The following is a 21225-nucleotide window of genomic DNA, read 5'->3' on the forward strand; positions in this document are numbered from 1 at the left end:
GATAAAAGATGAAGTTTTTAATTTTAAATTGAGTGATGACTATTTAATTCTACAATCTAATTGATTTTATACTTATAAAAATATTTTGTTCATTTTGATTTTTGGACTTCATTATATAAAGTTTATTATTTAAGATTGATATAGTTTTTGTTTTAAGAAAATGTGTTATGAACTTTTCACAGTTTTAAAATTTTTTTTGAAAACTATTTTGAAAACTTAGCATAACTTTTAATTTATTTTAATTTTCTCATCAGATGAGATCTATCGCAGCTTTCCTCCTCCTGGTTGCTGTTACCAACGCAAAAACTCTGCATGGTAAGTTTTTTACTTTATGATTATTTATAAAATATATTTGTAAGCGCATATCGCAGCAAAGAAAGCACCAGTCCGAGAGCGATATAAAAAACTTTGTCTCTCAACCACAAAAGTTTGCGTGTAGTTACTTCAGTTTTTAAAAAAAAAATAAATTATGACGTCATTATTTTGGTTGCTGCTTTACTTGCTGCTCAATTAGAATTTATTTGTTGTTACGCAACAAAATTTAGTCTTTAGTGATTGTGTAGAAGTGTCGTGGTTAGATAGAATTACTTAGAATGTAATTCAAGTTACAAACATAAAATAACCGTTACTTGTTGTATTGTGTAATATTACTGTTTTGAACGCTGTTGTAGTTGTGGTAATTATGTTTTGTTTTGATAATTAAACTTGTGGTGTTCTCAAAACCTTTCAGCTTCTGAAAAACAAACACATAAAAATATAGATTTTTACTGAAAACAACATTGCTCATTACTACAATAGCGTTTACACAACTTTATATGACTTGACGGATCTTTCATCCTTCTTTTACAGAAAGGGCAAAAAAGAGGACGCCACAAAGTTGTGAATATGGTTGCCCAGCAGTTTGTTTCCCAGCCTGTTTACCTACATGTTGTGCACCCCCACCTCCACCCCCACCTCCACCAGCACTTATAATACAAGGACCACCTGGGGCAGAAGGACCACCAGGACCACAAGGACCACAAGGGCCACCTGGACTTCCTGGCCCTCCTGGTATTCCAGGACCACAAGGTCCAAATGGCCCACAAGGCCCACAAGGCTCTCCAGCTTGCCCTCCTATTTGCAGTAGTGGATGCCCAGCTTATTGTGCAATAAACTGCTGCCCACCAATTGGTAGACGTTAGAACCTACTGACGAAACACAGCGACCATTACGAATATTTTACAGATTTATATGGAGAAATTTTTGTTGTCTATATGTAAATAAATCAGTATTATAAAAGCACATTTTCTATTTTTTCTCGTGTTAAAATAACATTTTTCTGTTTTCACAATTACTTATTACCCATTATTCAACAAACATCAGTTAAACTCATTTTTATCATCATGTTCCTAAAATATAAACTTGTAAACTTAAACTATGCATCCATTAACTTCATAAATATCTGCAATACTTGGAATGAAAAAAATCAAGATTCGTAACAGGCATGCATCCCGAATGGCTTTTAAACATTGGCAGCATTGTAAATATAAACTTATTATTTTATAGAATCTTTAAGAAAGAGAAGCCCACAGGCTTGCAGTGGTGACTGCCCAGCTGTTTGTGCACCAGCTTGTTTACCAATTTGCTGTGTACCTCCACCTCCACCACCACCACCACCTCCTCCACCACCACCTCCACCACCACCACCACCACCACCACCACCACTTCCACTCCCAGGAAATCCAGGACCTCCAGGACGACCAGGACCTCCAGGAGGCCCAGGACCAATGGGACCACCAGGACCTCCAGGACCACCAGGACCACCAGGAAACCCAGGACAAGGGGGTTTACCTGGCCAACCTGCCCCTCCACCACCCCCATGTCCTCCAATTTGTCCTGTTCAATGCATTCCAACTTGTCCACAATACTGTTGCCCAGCAAAGAGGAAGTAAAGTACCAAACATCTTTGACACTTGTTTATTAAGTGAAAAGATATCTCATATAATGCAGCAATGTTCTTCAATCCACTTTAATCAAAATGAAAACGATAAATGGATGTAAATAAAACAAGAAATATAATGAGTTCATTCATAATATTGTTATTTATTTTAAACATACTGACTTATCTATATAGTTTAAATGTGCAGTTTATTACAGTTTAAGTTTTTTAGAATACTTAGATTTCAAAGTAGGCAGTTGAACTTTTTGTCAGTCATAGTCTATATTATTTTCATGCACGACACTTAAAGATATCATTAATTGTAATGGTCTTATGAACACTTTTATAGCGTTGAGCATGCAATGAACTTTTAGATATTTTATTTTTTAGAAACTTTATCAAAGAGAAGTGCACAAGCATGTGGTTATAATTGTCCTGCTATCTGTGCCCCAGCATGTACTCCAATTTGCTGCGCTCCTCCTCCACCACCTCCACCACCACCTCCACCACCACCACCACCTCCACCACCTCCACCACCACCACCAGTAGCAATTCCAGGAAACCCAGGACCACCAGGACGTCCAGGACCTCCAGGATTTCCAGGACCAATGGGACCACCAGGACCCCCAGGACCTCCAGGACCACCCGGTTATCCAGGACAAGGAGGAATGCCAGGACAACCTGCACCACCACCACCACCATGCCCACCAATCTGTCCAACACAGTGTGTACCATATTGCCCTCAATATTGTTGCCCATTGAAAAAGTAAAATGGTCAAGTTTGTCCAGAATCAACTTTTATTGAAGAAAGTTGGGTAAATGAATAAAAATATGTAAATATATTAGTTTTGAAACTATAAAAAGAATTTACAGCTCAAAAAAAGTTTCGTTTATTAAAAGTGTTTCATTTAAATGTTTGTTGGAATTGACTTAACAATTAAATCAATTATGTCTAGTTTTGGTACACCAGAAAACCATAACGATTAACAAGATAACGTTTTAAAACGTAGCTCAGATATCGATAGCAAAAATATTAAGTTTGTTTAATTATTAATATTTATTTAAATATTAAGTCAAAAAGCATGTATAGGTTTTGATACTATTGTCGTCAAATAAGAAGGCATGATTGATTACAACCATACTGTTTTGAAGTTGCTTTAGTATTTGTATATATATTATTGTGCTGAGTTAGAACGCATTAATGGTTATTTAAAAATAAATCCGTATTTTTAATAGTAGTAAATTATTTAACTAAATTTGCCCATATAATTTTAGGTTTCTTGGGCCTTAATTTATGAGTATTTAATTTACAAGTTATATCTAATATATTAATAAGCTTACTAAACTGATGTGTGTCGTGTGTCGATAAACGTGTACAAAGCAATTTATTAATTTAACAAATTTATTTATTAAGCATAATTAACTTCATTTCTTTATTAATGTAGTTGTTTATTTTTGTGCCTTTGGAAAAAAAGTTGATAAATAATCACTAATATTTAATTTGAAGTTAATTACAAAGCAAAAAAGTAGTTATTACTTTTTGTTACTAGTTATGTTTTGACTGCTTATTTTTAATTTTTAGGCATCTTTTTAAATTTAATTTAAATAAAGCGTTATAAAGGCGTTATCTTTTCAGTATTAATCTAACTTAGTTAAACATGTGAAAAGCCGAATAAACATCTTGTTCATGTGTCCTTAAAATACGACAAAATTAGAGATGTGCGAGTTGGTCAAAACGATTGTTTGTTCAAATTTAGAGGTTCAAACCATAAGTTTTAAAAGCTTTAGGATTTTAGCGAGAAAGGCTGAGCCCCCGATGAAAAAGAGGCATACATAATTAATTTTGTCTTTTCTAATCTCGCTGAATTGTAGATATACAGAATATGAACTGATTTATTCAAGCGGATACCCAGAAAATAACAATGATGATAAAAATTAACTGATGGCTAAATAAATCAATTAGTGTATGTACACTACATTGCGCTTATCTTAAAAATCTAAAAGCACTCGCAATGGAGTGTTTAATGGCTACTAGAGTGCTTTTCGTTTTTCTACCTTTAATCAAACGGATACGTATAAACAAGCAATAACAACAATAAAAAAAGATTTTGTGTTTTGCAGTATACAGGTTGCTTTTTTTGTTTTTGTTTTGAAAGCCTTTATCTGCACTAGTTTGGGGTTTGTTGTGACTTCTATATTCAAAGGACTTTGAGAATCTATTTTCCCCCAAAGGCATTTTTGAAGGAGTGTGCGGGGTGCACGAAACTATTTTCAACAATTTTTTAATGAATTTAGCCAGCTAGTTGCCATTTGACACATTTTAGTTTACATATTTTTAGTTTTGAGGTCCTACTTTTTATTTTCTGGAAAGCAAAAGTTTTTAAATTTTCTCTACCATTGTTTTATTCCAAAAATCATCCTCGTTTGCCTCTCGTTTTAGATATTTTAAGCAAATTATTTTTGATAGAACTAGGTGCAGACTCTCTGCAATGCCAATCGAGAGCAAATAATCGAAACTGAGAAAAGAAATAGTTACAAACTGTCATCAAAGGCACAATTTTTTTACCAACCGAAACGCATCACGTAACAAGCTTTCGGACTATATTTTCAATTTTGAGTAGACCAATCACTCCAAAAAGAAGTTGAATTTTTATCTGAAGCTACTATAGCACCATTATTATTTTGTATTACCGTAAAACGGGATGACTTTATTAGATTTTTGAACCTTTTTTCACTTTATGTTTTAGAATGGAGAAGTACAGAATAGTATAGAATAGTACTGAAGGTACAGCAAAAACGATGTCTTCTGCAATTGGAATTTAAGCAAATTTTTGGATCCTTCAAATTTCTTTAAGTACTTCATATTAATTATTTTGGGTCTTGAAAAAACCTCAACAATCTGTCCAATGTAATTCAAGATCACACTTTTCTTGTTTTTTTTTTGGTAAACTACGTCATGCCAACTCCCTGTTATCGGAAAATTGTTTACATCATGTTCAGCTTGATCAGACTTGATTTAATCAACATCTGTCTTGCCACAACTTTCATTGGGAGAACCACCATTATTTCTGTTTAAATATTTGTCTATCATCAATGTTATCTACTGTGATTAATTTGCCTAATGTCATTTTTTTGCCATTTTTTCTCTTGGTTTTTCCTGCTGCATCGTTGCCACAGTGCTTCTTAAGAATATCTATTACACCTTCATTGAATATTTCTTTTACGGTTTCACCGCCATTATCTTTGGTGACAAACGGAAGCCGTTTTAACACTTTTTCTTGATTCAATGGAAATATATCTGAAGCTTCGAATCCGGCTGTTAAGTTCTTTGCTTTCAGAGTATTCTGCAACTTTGTCAAGAATGTTGGGAAATGGTTTTTCTGAATTGAACCGTTGGTTCTGGATTATTTTTGCCATGCTTGTAAAATCTTCTTCCACTCAACTTTCAACAATTTGAAAGCCGCAAATCAAGCGATTGCAGCAGATGTGTTGAATTTACATGTAAAGCGAATATTATTTTCAGAGCATGCTTTGATGAAATTTGGTAATAAAATGTGAAGCTAAATTTTCTCCGATAACAACCTGTGTTTCTGTAAGTGTTGCTGTTTCAAGAATGAAAATTTCTGTGTACCAACGTTCAAATGTTCGAGAGTCAAACCAACCAGAATTTGAAATGTCTAATATACTTCTAGATGGGCCTCCACAAGTCCACTCTTTGTAACAATTTGCAGCTTTGTAAATAACCACGAGAGAAAGAAAGAGACCAGCTGGACTCCCACAGAACATAATACTAACAGCTCCTTTTGAATGCTGCATTTTTCTTTTTACTCATTTAAGGCCACGCTTACAAATTATTGTATTAGAGCCTGGGTTACCGCTCACATTTCTCTTACCATAGTTAAATATATAAGTACTAGGAATTTTTTGAAGTGTAATAGATAATTTATCAAAATATAAACAGACTGAATTTCGATCAATTTCAGCTGATGCTGGTTTTACATTGTCAGCAATTCGAGAAGTCAGATTGATGCAAACAATGAAAGATTTCATACAATCAGGTTCAGACAAGTTGTTTTTAAGTTTTGAATCAACGACACCTGTTCTGCCTAGATAGTCTTTCACTAGCAGACGTATATCCATACCATCCAAAAGTATTTTCCAGTCTGTCAGGATGCTAAGAACTTGAATAATCTTTTTTTCACTATGGGGCTGTAATCTGGTCTGTCCACCAGGTGTTTTTTATATTTCACTGTTTATTTCTGTTATACAGTGTACCATTTGGTAAACCATATAACTTTGACGCCTTGAAAATTAAAATTCTTTTTTTTGAGATATCAAATTAGGTATTTTGAATGGCTTATGCTGGATACGATGCATATGGTCGATTACCTGGTTTACGTTTGTAAATTCTCATATTAATGGCAACTGTTCCTGTGTATTTGGTAATTTTTTATGCTTTTTTAAATAAAAATAATTGTTTAAAACATTAAAACATTACAATAGGATTGAAACATAAACTACTGAAAATTATTTGAAAAGGGAAAAACAAAATTGTTTGGATTTTTGTGTAAATGTGATTAGTAAGCAAAAACAATTGGTATATTATTACTGGAATATACCTCTTGAACTTCTAAATATGGATTTTCAAATAGTAACTTTTCCCAAAAAAATTAAAGTCATAAAATTTTTGGCATTTTCCCGGAACATGTAAAAGTCGTTATTTTTGTTGTTTGAGTCAGGTTAATCCTAACACATTTTCCCGAGTTAGAATTACTTCACAATCATTATAATTTCAAAAATATACGCAGAATATAATTATATTAAAAAAAAAAAAAAAATAGAATTGGTTGTTTATTTTGCAATTACATTTTCAGGCCGATACTTTTGTAATTAACAGGCAAAATTATTAAAGTCACCCTGTTTTACGGTAAGTTCCACGCAACCAACTAATTTTTACCATCATTTTCTTAAAGTAGAACTTTTAGCTATAATATGTTTTAATACTAAAGTTTGGCTCAGATGAACAACAACAATAAATAATAATAATCCTAAATATAAATAAATAATATAAATGAAGAATATAAAACATTTAGTTTAAGAGAAGAAACAAATCGGATAAAAATTCAGACAACTGCCTGACGTCTCTTGAGATCTGCCTGACGTCTCTTGACATCTGCCTGACGTCTCTTTTTCAACTTGTTTATCCTAATTATCTATGAACTTTCCTGAGAAGATTCAATCATGCTGTAAATTTTTTTCTTTGAACATTATATTCCGACTCTGATTGAGAGATATGAGTCGTAACACTAGTACCAATATTTTGTAGAATTACCCAGGTTTTTTTTGTAAACTTAGAAGTTTTAATATCAAAAAGTTATGCAAAATAAATCCAACTTAATTTAACTTATAAGAATAATGTTGTAGATTTCACTCAAATTGAAAAGTGACATCGAGGTAAACAAACAATTTGTTAAAAAAAAATTATACATTAACTTAAAATCACAAACAAGAATTTTCCGATAAATTAGCAAACATTCAATGCCTTTTGGTAGCTTTTATTCATTTAAACCATTACAATTTAACTGAATGCAATTAAACGAAAACAAGCGAATTGAATGCAATTAAATTATAACAATCTAATTAAATGAAATTGAAGTGATTTTCGAAAATAAGTATTATTATAGTAATTAGTTTTTTTTATGCTAATTTTGAGCTTTTCTAGTTCTTTACTGAACATGTTTTTTGTGAACTTAAATCACAATGAACTTATTGCCATCGATGAAGAGAATTCAACAAACATATGTCTATAAACAATAGTATCTCAACTTGAGCAAGAAACGTTGCCTTTTTACCAAATATATCTCAAAACTTCATTAAGAGTTATACTGCTCGTAAGTGTAGACAAGTGCAAAAGAGAAGCCTCAAAATATCAAACTCTTGGCTATCGCTTATTTAAAGAAAAATATGTAATGATGTATGTGTCAATGCAAATATGTATTGATGTATATAGCATCGCATTTTAAATTTCAAACTTATATTATATATAAGCTGATGCTTATTAAGACAAAAATAATACTTGAAAAAGAATTTTCAGAAACACTTACGTAGAACTCATAACTGATTTTCGATTTTACAAGTTTAAACACTTTGTAAAGACTTAGAAAATTTTCAAACATTCAAAAACTAAGAATAATAAAAAACATTCAAAAACTAGTAATAATAGCTTTTAAACACGCACAGTTTACATTTCATCTCTGTCAACATTTATAAAAAATAATATTACTGAACCTTTTTGTAAAAAAAGGTTCTGCAATATAACGATATTCTTATTATTTTCTATAAATGTCGATTATTATTACTCCATTTGGCTATTTAACAAACGAAATCAACTTTACTTTTTATCTTTAAAAGAAAAGAGTCACATTACGTTAAAAAGAGCTACATTTAAATGTTGACATTAGGGAAGGCAAAAATGTTCAAAGTATTTAAGTTGATACAGTTAAAAAAAAGCAAATTATGGTCACTTCTCCTTTATAAAGAAGTGGTCACTTTGAGGTCGTTTTAGTTATTAAATTATAGCTAATTTGGATTTTCCTTTGTAAAAAAGTAGTTAGTTAAACAGTTTTAAGGCCGTCCATTAATGATGACCTGAATTTTTCCTGGTTTTTCGACTCACTTTCCCAATTTGTTAAACTCTGTCAATATTTGGCCAACCACAACTTTTGTCGGTTTTTTTACCTCCTACTACCATAAAATAAAACTAAAATGCGTCATGAAATTTTTTATTTTTTATTAATTTTTTGTATTAATGGTATTATTTTTATAGTTTTATCGATTCTTTTTAATTCTGATCATAGATGACGTAAATATAAACTTAAATTTTTTTTTAATGGAAATCGTTTTGGTTTCAACACCCCATCCCTGTTTACTTTTCTTTTCTTCCTAGAGCACCTTATAAACTAGGAAAATAAATAGTAAAACAAAAGATCGGAGCTATCCAGAAATTATTGAATAAACAATCAGTTTAGCACTTCAAAAAAGTGAAAAATTTCTTAAAACGAAAAAATCTGAGTTCTGTTTAGCTATCATCTGGATTTCTATCAACAGAATTCAGATCAGAAATCTATCTAAGAAAGTGCGGAAACTACATAGACAAATCACCAATAAGGTTAAAATTTTTGTATATTTTGCTTATGTATACACTTTAGCACAACTTGCAATGTGTAATTGCGCTTTGTCAGACGTGATAATAGGCTTTATCGCATATGTATTGTATGTTAGCGCTTTGTTAGACATTGTGATAGCAGGCTTAATCACATTAATAATGTGCGGTAGCACTTTGTTAGACATTGTGATAGCAGGCTTAATCACATTTATAATGTGCGGTAGCGCTTTGTTAGACATTGTAATAACAGGCTTTATTATATTTATATGCTACAGCAGTTCTTAACTTTTGTATAAACTTAAAAGCGTAAACATATCATTGGTAAAAAGTCATTACTACGTATCTCTAAATAGTGAGATTTTTAAGAGAGGCAAAAATCTAAACTGATGTTATGATTGTAAACTCATAACTACAAAAATTTAGAGTTTAATACAACTCGGTGTTACTATTTTTACCCTTTTTTATCTAAAATTTATATATTGTAAACAAGGAAGTATAATGTCTCGACCTCCATCAGTTGATTTGCAGGTTGTTATCTAATAAAAAATTTGAGCTCTTGAATAGCCCAGAGTTATATTAGCCCAGTCCAAATTCAAAAAAATTTGGACGTGAATCCTAGTGAATATTCACGGTAGCATATCTATAGATAACTTAAGGGAAAGAATCTTGAAATAAAAGTTAACTTTTTAATATTGCTCAAGATATTTAGTAAATATTAAACTTAATGTAAAAACAAAGCTTTTTTATTTATTGCGATGGAAAGGATGACATTATTTCTTATGTTAGTTTTATTTATTTATTTTTTTAATGAAAAACTACCAAGAACAATACCTATGAGGCTATAAGAATATAAAAACTCAATACTTTAATGGTTCAGTTTTTTTATTTTTTTTTTATTTTATCATCTTAATAAACATTACTTGGTACAAGTTATTACCACGAAGATATTCACTTTGAGATTATTAAAGACCCAATACCATGCAGAATACGAATAAAAACTTCACTTTAATAGAGCACCTATAAATTACGAATAAAAACTTATTATTACGAATAAAAACTTCACTTTAATAGAGCACCTATTTATAAAGGGTGTTTTCATAGCCACAAAATGTTAAAACATATAATTAGTTAAACGAACAGATAATTCATAACTCAACATTGATGTTTAACAAAAGATGATGCTTATAAATGGTATTATAATAGAATGTTGAAACTATGAAAGTTTTCTTTTCTTGTATATATACAAGGTATTTATATTCTTGTATAGATTGATGTTATCCGAGCCGCCAAGAGCTCTCATGACGCAATTAGACGCCCTTATCAGCATGCATGTTTTAAAAGAAATTCAAATTAAAAGCATGTACAATTATATAAGTTAAAGACCGTGTTTTTTTTAAACTGTTATTTTACATTTATACTTTCACGAATCAATGTAAGCTGTAATAAATAAAACTTTTGCAACATGTTTACCACTGTTCTTTTGTGGCGCAACAATTATTTTTTTTATCAATTTAAGTTTAGTTAAAGGTCGTTCACCTTCTGCAACAGATACTGGGATTGCATAGTATAAATCAAATATACTCAAAAGGTCTATAGACCCATAGAGTATATTTGATTGAGAAAGACTAATGTGTTTCCAAAAGTGAAAAACAAAGACTTTATTAATCTATTAAGATGCAAAACATCATCCATAAAGTTGTCTTTTATTTCACAAGTTTTTGTTTTTAATATGTCAACCAGATGAATAAAAATCCTAAAGAAACATATTTCATAATTTTAATTCTAAAGTGAATTTGTTGAATGAAATATTGAAGCGCAACGTTAAAGATATTTGATTCAAGCTTATGTTCGGGGATCTCATGGAAACAACTGCATTTCCAGGCTCATTGTGATTTCTCTATCACCGTTAGCAGTCATGGTGTTTTGGTTAGAGTTCTGACTGAGTTCTACAAATCTGTAGATCCGTGGTTTAAAGCCGGCACTGACCATATATGCATTATTGGAAAGGAAAGAGGCACGAATATCTTGGTGAAATGCTGTTCTGCCGTGCTCTGTAATAGGACTGTTAGAGCTACTTGGAGCACCTAAATAACTAATTATCAAAAATTTGCCCTGAAAAAAATTCTATTTCAAAGCCAAGACAAGCCATTTGCTCATCATGGATCGACATTTTGGTGTGATTTACCATAATTGTTTTGCAATTAGTTTAATCGTTGCATTCTGAGCTGACAGTCTGGTGTCCAAAAGCTTGTAAAACAAGATCTTTCATCCATCGGGACTGCAGCTGAAAACAAAAAAGATCTTAGACTTTTATTTTTTAATTACAGTAATCAATAAAATTTAAGCTTAAAATGTTTAATATTGCGGAAGGAAAAGCTTTCCTATACTGACGATTGGAACTACTGAAGCCGTCGTAACATACTGAAGCATCATAAACATACATTTTAAAAGTGCTTTCTGTAGATGTATCAATATCATCTTGCGCTTTTTTATTTTTTTATTTTTTTATTTATTTCAACGGTGTGCACTACGATTTGTAAAAAAGTGCTGAACCTTTGATTAGTTGGGTTTTAAACAGGTCATTTTTTCTCAAATTATATGCTATGTTTAATGAGAAAGACCGAAATTGTAAAATATAAAATTTATCCTATTGTAAATGATAAGCAATTTTGTATTAGAGAATTAGGGTCACTACGAGCTCTACGTTCTTCGAGAGTAGTTAAGCCGTTATTTTTAGTTTTTGATTGAAACAAAAATATTTTATTAACGATACTGCGCGTTGTTGGACGCGTTCGATTAAACTAGATTCTGATTAGAGATGAAAGTACCAGGTTTGCACATAAAACACTAGATGCGTTTTAATGTAAAGCTGATATCTTTGTACTCTGACTTTGAGGTTATTGGATATTCAACCATTAGATATTCAATTCTATTTCGAGGTTGCTATCAACGCATTTTGGAACTAGATTGGGTCCATTACTGTCAATTTCAGCCATGGTAGAGAAAAATTATTTAAAACTTTAATTATTTAATAATTTAAAGAAAGGAAAGTAAATTGGTACACACATCACCAAGTTAATTTCTTTTATACGTAATCAACAAAAGTAATTTTTTACTTTTCTGTAATTAAAATCTCTTCATTTTATTTAAGGTTGAAAAGCCAATTTAATTTTTACAAATATTACTAATTACTCCCATTTATCTTTCAATAATATTTCCTTGAGAGAAAAAAAAAAAAACTACATTTACAAAAATTGCTATAAATAACTTATTAGTGGGTATAGTTTTATTGCCAGACAATAGTTTCCCATCTTAAGTAAAAGGTATAAAATAATCATTTTTTGATGAGTTATGCTTATCTTCTGCTCTGCTATGGTTTTTAGTAAGGATAAAGCTATGTCACTTAAAAAAAGTTTATGGTCACAATTTGACCATAAACTTTTTTTAATGTTTCTGGTGTAAGCTTTACTGACCTTTCCACTGATTGCAAGTTGTTATGTAAATCCAAAAAAAATGTGTTTGAGAAGTTTGCAAAGTTTTCTCTAATTGAAATAATGAAATAAGGATAGAAGTTGATAGTTTAACCTCAGTTAAAGAAACGGTAACAAAGTAACTCCAAGTATGAGCGTTAAACTTATTTTGCCTTTATTTTTGGTTTAACTTCAAGGTTTACTTTTCTTAAATGATTTATGTGCGTAATTTTCTTGATAGCTTGGTCCCTAATATCTTTTTCATCATCTTTCAACATAGAGTAGAGAAAGCTTTTTTGAAGGCAGCATAAAAGTTGAAGACTTTGAATACAGTATTCATTAAGTTTACGCTGGTCTGTACTAAGATCAGATAAAACATTAGGAATCAACCTCTGAATAAACTGGAAAAATTTCAAATATTGGTAAATTGTGTAAATCATTTGCAGAAACTTTTTGTCCTTTATATTTCATTGGATCTTTTACCGTTGATTTCGAGTATGACGTGGCAAAGTGATAACTTATTTTAAAGAAGCGCACGTTTTATTAAATAAGTTCCTTGATTTAAAGCCTTTCTAAAGAGACTACTTATCCATTATGTACACCGGTATTAGCAGAAGCGTTATCACATTGTAAGTACAATAGCTTCTAAACTTCTAATGCTGTTGAATATTTCGAGTACTTTAAGTGTATCAGCCGCCATTGTAAACCCTGCTCTATTTTTTATTTCTATGTGGGTTAAATATTTTTTAGAAAAAGGTTCACTCTCTGCAGTAAAAGTTAGGTGATGTTCATCTTTTACTGTTCTGTTAATAATAGATTCACCTAAATTGCCCCAATGTATGGACTAATGTAATTTTATCTTTTTTGTTATTTATTTTAATCACTTTTTAAGGGAAAACTTGTAAACATTGTTTATTATTATTTATAACCAAAATAAGCTTTTTTGTATCAAATATATTTTTTTTCAGTGATAATTTGAAAACTGTCATTTTGAGATAATGATTTTGATAATTTGATAGTCTATTAAGTTGCTACGACAGATGTTGCAACATCATTTACTTCCAACCTGATAGCAGCGCTGCTATCAGGTTCAGGTGTGGATTTTTTTTATATCAGTGAAACCAACAAATAGAGGCAACAAAAGTGAGTATCAAAAAGAGAAGGATCATGAGTATTTTGCAAAATCATTGTGTGAAATTAATTACACTGTATATAAAAATAATCCAAATGGTTAGTTGTTATAATTTTTGCATTGGATATTTTTCTTGCAACTTTTGGTTTCTCTTTCTTATTTATTTGGCTTATCAGCAAGTTTAGAAATAGCCCTTTTTTATTTTTTGTTCTTTAAAATACTCTCTTTCTAAAATCTTAAGTTTAGAAAAGAATTTAATTATTTAGAAAAAGTTTTTAAATTATTAATAAACATAAAATTAAAATATAATTACACGAAGAAAAACAAAAAACAAAAATTTTTGCTTTTTTCTCAAAGACAAACTTAGAGCTTGTTAGAACAACCCCTGCAACGAACGTTTCTAAAGGGTAATATATGATAAAAATTTGATGACATAATTAAGGAATTAAAACTTTTACAGCAGTTTTTGCTGTAAAAGTAATTTTTTTTATCATACTTGTTTATAAATATTCTAGATTTTTAAAAGTATATTATTAACTTTAAAGCTGTCATCACAATTTAATAGAAGAAGAACGCAAAAAAAGGTTTTTTTCCGACCAAGAAACAATAATTTTAGGATTTAAAGCTTTAGATCATTCGGCTAAAATAATTTTTTGAAATGTTCTGTATCTGTACTTTTTAGAAGTTTCTCCATTATAAGTACAAACTTTGGATAAATTTTGGAAACTTACGTTTTTTCAAAGTTTTAAAATTTTTTCACTAACTTTAAAAACAATGACAGGAGAGTCAATTTTCTCAGTTGTAGATACTTATTTTTTGACCTTACAAGCATACTGAATTATCTCTTTATAAGTCGGTTACGTCACTAACCGGTAGCTTACAAGGCTGTCCAGATGTCTAGTTACAATATTTTGTGTATAACATATAATATGTGAAAACCCAGTATCTCAATATTTTATCTTTGTTAGATTTAAACAATATTGCATATTGTTATAATTTACAATACAATATCTTAAAACATTTTAAAACTCTTATAATATACTATACAATATCTTACGCATTTAAAAATGACACTTTTGTAATTAATTTATTAATTTTATAACGCAAAATAAAAACTTATCTGTCTTTCTGTTCTATTTCCCTATATTTAAATAAACACATAAAATATACTTTATTTTGCTTTTCCCAAAAAAAGGAAAAAGTTTTGAAACTTTTTAAATTTATTTTAATATTTTAGTATATAAAAATAACATTTCCCAAAACGAGCTAAATGTTGACTTATACTTGGTAGTAGCTATATAGACACTCGAGGACACTGAGACACTTAAACACGAGAAACTGAGACACAAGACACTGAGACTTTTTTTCCTTCTTTTTCTTCTGGCGCTCCTATTATCTTGGCTTTCAAGACCCATCCCTCCCTCTCAGCAGCCTAGGATGTTATAAGAAGGCACTAGAATATTTAACAATTTGAGGCAAAAATTTCATAATTATCAACTAAATTTATAAAATTTTAACAATCACAACTACTAGCCCAGTTTGTTATATATTTTTGGAAAATATTATATATTTAAAAGAATTATTATGGAGTGATTAATTAATAATTTCAGTTGGGGTAAGGGGGCCAGCTGAATGATTAAAACTAATTACAAGGGGGAAGGGGACTCAAAAACTGATGAAAAAAATGTGCATGTTTAAGCAAACAGTTACATATATACCAAAGATTTAGCATTCATATAAAATGTTCAACAGTCTAGTTTTTTTATATATTTTAATTCATAAAGAGTTGGTGTCTTAGATATGCTATTAATTTGACAATATGTTAATAAATTATAATAATTATATTAATGAGTACAAGTAAAAAAAAAAAAAAAAGCAAAATCTATGATTTTTGAGAGAGCATTCTCAATTGATAACACGATGATCAAAATTAATAAGCCCTTTGTCTCCCTGATAGTTACTTATTCCATATACTCCCAAAAATATATTCTGATCAAAAATTATCTGAGGTGCTAAATAAATGCTACCCAACCGGATCTTGATTCCCCACTTCCCCGTATATTTATTTGTCCTCTCAGGTGCTTAACACAAGGTGGGGTGCGAATTTTTGTTGAGATCTAATACACAGGAATAAAGGAGGTCTTAATAAAAGAGTGGGAATTTTTTTTTATTAATGCGTTTGTATTTTATAATATAAGGTCGGTTTACACTGACTGTTTTTTTTTAGTTTTGAATTTCCTTGCTAATAACAAGAAAAGCTTAGGTTGGTTGCGAAAACTTTAAAAAAACTTGAAATATGAGAATAAAAACCTAAAAATGTTGGCCCTAAACGATATTTGAAGCTTTTAATTATAAATAGTTTCCATTCCCGACAAAAAGAGGGGTTTGTAAATTCTACATGGATATACTTTTTGTTTTCAAGCTTAGTTATTGAAGTTTTTTGCAAAGCAAAATCCTTATCTGATAGAAGCATGATTGTGAAAAACCTTATAAAACCAAAATAGTTTAATAAAATAAGATTACTAATAATTTGATACCACAAAATGTTTTTAGCCATTTGTGGCTATAAAAATAGCTGATTAAAAACTGGTATAATAAGATAAAATGTTTCTTCCGAATCGTGAAAATCACATATGACAATTTTAAAGGATTATCTTTAATGATAAGATAATAACATAAAAGTTAAAAAAATTATTATCTCAATTTTTAACCTAATATTGATCTTACATTTAACCTTTTGATTTTATGAAAACTTATTGGTCTTATATATAACTTAAGATTTTGAGCTTATACTTAATGATAAGTGCTCTTCTTCTTTAGTGAAGTTTGCAGTCACTTGGACTTAAGTTGTGGAACTTTAGTTTTGTAAGCTTGTAAATTCTCTTTTAATTTATTTTTTTAGTTTATTATAACTTTGATTTACTCCCAACAAAGCTGCAAGCAACCACTATTATGCTGGGAGTTCCTTGAAAACAAAGAATATAAGGAAGCGGTTGACGGAAGACTTGAAAAGTTGTAGATTGTACGAATCAAAAAAACATGGAATTGGGAAAGAGTTCCAAAGAGATAAAGTGTGGCGAAAAAACTAGACAATGAAAAGTTTTTAGTGCATGCAGAAACAGATAAAGTAAAAGTATGAGACTTTGCTGAATGACTAGTCAAGCGAGTTTTGGTTGATGGAACTAGAGATGATAGCTTTAACTACGTTTACAATGCGTTTTTGGACCTTGTCTAGAAGAGAAAAAACATAATTAGAAAAACATGTTATCAAGAACATTTTAACAAACCTCTTTATTACCAAGCGTTACTTTCATTTCTAATCTTTAAAAAATTCGATAAGACATTATAATGTGCTAAAAACATACCCACATAAATAGGCAATGGCAAAATGGGTCTTCCAAATAAAATTGTATTTCTCAGAACTGATTGTCCAGAAAGGTGTCAATACATGATTAAATTCTTTAAAATCAAGTAATTTGGAGCACTGGGTACTTAATCATATAAAAATAAAACCAATATTGTCAAAAATTCATTAGTAAATATGAATCTTTGACAATATCACAAGGTGGTTTTTCTCCCAGAAGTATTAGCATCAGCCGGCACTTTCCAAAAGTTGTCACGTGGCATTGATTCTTCTGATGCATCATCAGATTGAGACACAGAAGGCAGTTCACAAAAAAAGGCAACAACTACTTCTTGCGGACGTTTCAGTCTACGGTTGAGAATGTCAAACATTTTGTATGTCAATCGCTAAGCCATCTAGGATGGATGTTGCACAAAATAATTTCTGCCAAACTGCACAAAATTTTTTTCCAAAGCATGGTATCAATTAGCAAATTAGAGTTTTATCTAGTATTGTCTCTAACTTGACAAAGGCCCCATTCTTGGGACCTTTGGCAAGTTGGTCTAGTTTTTGACACAACATCCTATTGTGTAAGAAACTAGATATACAGTGACGTTTTTAACAATCCATTCCTGAATTAGAGCATGGGTAAGAGTTACCTGGGTCTTCCTAGCGTCATAATCTATGACAGGAACACCAAACAGTCTTACTTCTTCGTGAGTTGGCAGTTCTTCTATGAGAACGGCAAGTCTCTAATTTTTTTCAGGTACACTATTTTATCCCAGTTAAGTGTGGCGTACTTTGGTGCAGTAGATGATACTTTTATATGAAGAGTCTTTTCAGTTCAATTTTCCTTCTGGTACTTGACTTTAATAGTGTCACACCTTTCAAATCGGCGCCACTCTCTGATGTAACTGCAGCCATCAAGACTGTTCTCTGAACAAAATGTTCTCTGTTCTCTGACACAATCAACTTATCAGCTACTGTAGATATTTTTGCACTCTTTAACTTTAAGAGTATTTTGGTAGCTGAAGTGTAACCATATCTTCCATCTTTGCAACACTTGTCAAATTCTTCTCTTTTACATGATATTTAAACTCATCGTCTTTTGTTAAATCAACAGAACTGCTATCAGTACTTTCATTTCCTAATTGTTGACTTAAGGATTAACCAATCGTTAAAAACAGGTTTTTGCTTGATTTGCTTTTGATCCCTTTTCTTCCTCAAGAAAACCTTAGTTCTCTTTGTTTTAAATTCAACTTTTTTTCGTGTTTTTCTTGTTTTCATTTTTTTGGTACAAAGTCAGTTGGTTTCTATTTTCGCCTGGGCATCTTGGTGTGCTTTAAAAAGAACTTTTTCAACTCCTCACTAAAAAAATTTTTTTTTATATGATTTGCACCCCTTCTTCTTCTGCAGTGTCCTATAATTACTATACAGTTAAATAATCTTTGTCTTAAGGTTGTATTTCGATGCTGGTTATAGCCCTCTGCTGCTGAACTTCAATAACAACTTTGTCTGCCACAGCACCATTACAACTGATGTGCTTCTTGTTCTTCATTTGTACAGCTTTCAAGTAAAAGAAAAAGAGAACAATATCTTCTTTTTTAAGGACTCTGCAAGCTGGTAATTACAATATGAGCTTTTCTATCAGCCAGATGTCATGGGAAAAAAGGCCGGGACCAATTTTTTAACAACTTTGTTTTTTGCCATTGACTTCTGGAGCACCCTTATATATGTATAGGCTCCAATCAACGCAAATTTTTGCAAAGCGTCTTTATTTCACATAAGTATAACATAAATTTTTGGAGTTTGTCCAATTCAAAGTGGGCCAGGTGATGGACAAAACCTAAAAAATAAATATTTATTATATTCAAAATCATATATTAAAATATATTTGTAATACTCTAATTTAAAGTTTTGAAAATTGTTTTGAGTATAAAAGTATCTTTTAAAGCCACAAAAATTAGTTGCGGTTTCATGTATAATGAAAAACTTTCTTTTTTTTAAAAAGCGTGAATTTTTTTTTTTTATATACATAGCTATAATAAACAGTACCTTTTAAAATTTTATAAGCGTACGGAATTAGTTTATATATTTAAAATATTTAACATTAAAGCTTTTCGAAAAAAAATTTAAAGTAAAGATCAGTCTTTATAATACACTTATAATCTGGCTTTAAAATAACGAGGTGAATTTTTAACATGTATTACTTTTCTTTTATACAAAAAGTGTCATATAATTTAGGGAACCTACGAGAACCTATATTAAATACTTGAACTAGTAAATGTAATATGTGTACAACCGATTTGAACTAAATACATTGCCCCTAACCTCGCCTTTTGGGTTTCTTTAACATTTTAAAACATTGACTCTTAACTTATGTTATTTGCTTGAAATCAACTTTTATTTCGTGTAAACAAAAATACATGTTATTTTGTTTGTTATTTAATTGGATACAAGTTGCACTGTTTACTTAACAGCTTTTTTGTTTTTTTGTTTAGTAATAAAATAAAAATTGGTGACATTTACGGACTTTTACAACAAAATAAACTAATTCCTAATGATATATCATATTTTTCATTGAAATTAACTGTTCTAGTTTCTGCAAATATTAAACTAGAGGATTCTGAGTGAAAAAATTTTACTTTATAAAATTAAACTGTAAAAAGTTAATAGCTGCAAACCATGATAATACTCATTTTGAGAGAAGTAATGAAGATTGGCTAGCTCAAGATTTTCAATACACCTACGGTACATTGAATGTTACATCATCAGTTAATGAAGATGGGAAACCAAATGACTCTTTTGAAAAGGTTGTAACAGAACAAAAAGAATAAGCCTAAGAATGTTAGTAATATTTTATTTAGCCATAAATTACATCATGCAGGAAAATTAAAACTAAGAAGTGAGTTTTAGTACGAAACTGACACAAAAATTTCTGAAATTTGAAATAAAAACCCCATTAAACCTGCTTAGATATATTCACCTGATGAAACTTTATCATTAACTATTAATAGTGTTATATCAAAATCAACATACCAGCTTCTAAGAAATGGTGCTGAAAAAAAAGACTGACACATATCCTTTATATAATGGTATAAAATCTTTAAAAGCTAAATGCGATCCCAAGAACATTCAAATAGATGGCTAGTCAGTACAAATATCGCAAAAAAAACTTTTAAAACACAGTCCTAAATAGCTATGGGATATACAAACTACTGTGCTATTCATAATGCTAAGGAATTAACTAAACTAACGTTTATATGCAAGGCTGGTTTTGATGGTGCTACAGGATATAGTGTTTACAAACAGGTAAGTTAAAATGATAATAGTGACGTATGAAGAGTGTCTGTTGATTATTTGTATAGTACCTTAAGAACTCAGTAGACTTTATAATAATAAAAACGTTGTAATATCATTCACCCAGAATCTGCAGCTAATATATTAAAAATAAAAATAATACATTATTATATATAGAGATGATAAATAATCTACAGACTTATTCAAAACGTCGTGAACATGTAATAATATCAATAATAGAGTTTAAAATCTATTCACTTATTTATATTTTTTATTTATTCTTTTATATGTATTTATATATTTCAAATCGATTATATAATAATATCGAAAATAGAGTTTCAAATCTAGTAATTAACTTTCATTTTTTCCGCAGTAAGTGCGCAATTTTATTTTTAAAGTTTTTTGCATCAATTTTTATTTTAAGTTTATTCCACCAGAAAAGTTTGTTATTCAGTTCCACGATTTTAAGAAGTTATATGATTTGAAGTTAAAAAAATTTAAATCCGCGTTTTTAAAGTTTGTTAAAAATTTATAATAAAAGTAAATATATCTTAATAAAAAGTGATTCTTTGGACATGTAAAAGCTTTTAGTAAAAAAGAAAGATCAAAATAATTTTATCCACCATATGTCTAATATCCGGCCCACTGTGCAATGTTTGAAAGATAGCTATCTTAAACATCAAAGAATTTTTGATCCGTCCCTTTTATATTATATATAGGTACCTAAAAGCATATTTCAGTATTCCGTATCTTATTAGAATAAACTGAAGCAGGCAATCAATTTTCAAAAAGGCTCGAACATCCACTCCAAGTAAGTCTTGTAACATAATGTAAGTAAGCAATGTTAATATAAGTATTGTTTAACCATTTTAACGGGACACGAATAAAACAATCGTA

The 21225-nt window shown here is 30.2% G+C and overlaps 1 protein-coding gene across 1 annotated transcript; it reads left to right on the forward strand.

Moving 5' to 3' along the window:
- The first annotated feature begins 254 nt into the window (after positions 1-254).
- LOC100212471 (uncharacterized) lies at positions 255-1931 on the forward strand. Its single transcript, NM_001280955.1, is given in 2 exon segments — positions 255-315; positions 1546-1931. Coding segments are annotated over 2 exon segments (447 nt in total).
- Positions 1932-21225: the final 19294 nt, after the last annotated feature.

The sequence above is a fragment of the Hydra vulgaris genome, chromosome 11, assembly GCF_038396675.1.
Source record: "Hydra vulgaris chromosome 11, alternate assembly HydraT2T_AEP".
In the NCBI taxonomy this organism is placed as follows: domain Eukaryota; kingdom Metazoa; phylum Cnidaria; class Hydrozoa; order Anthoathecata; family Hydridae; genus Hydra; species Hydra vulgaris.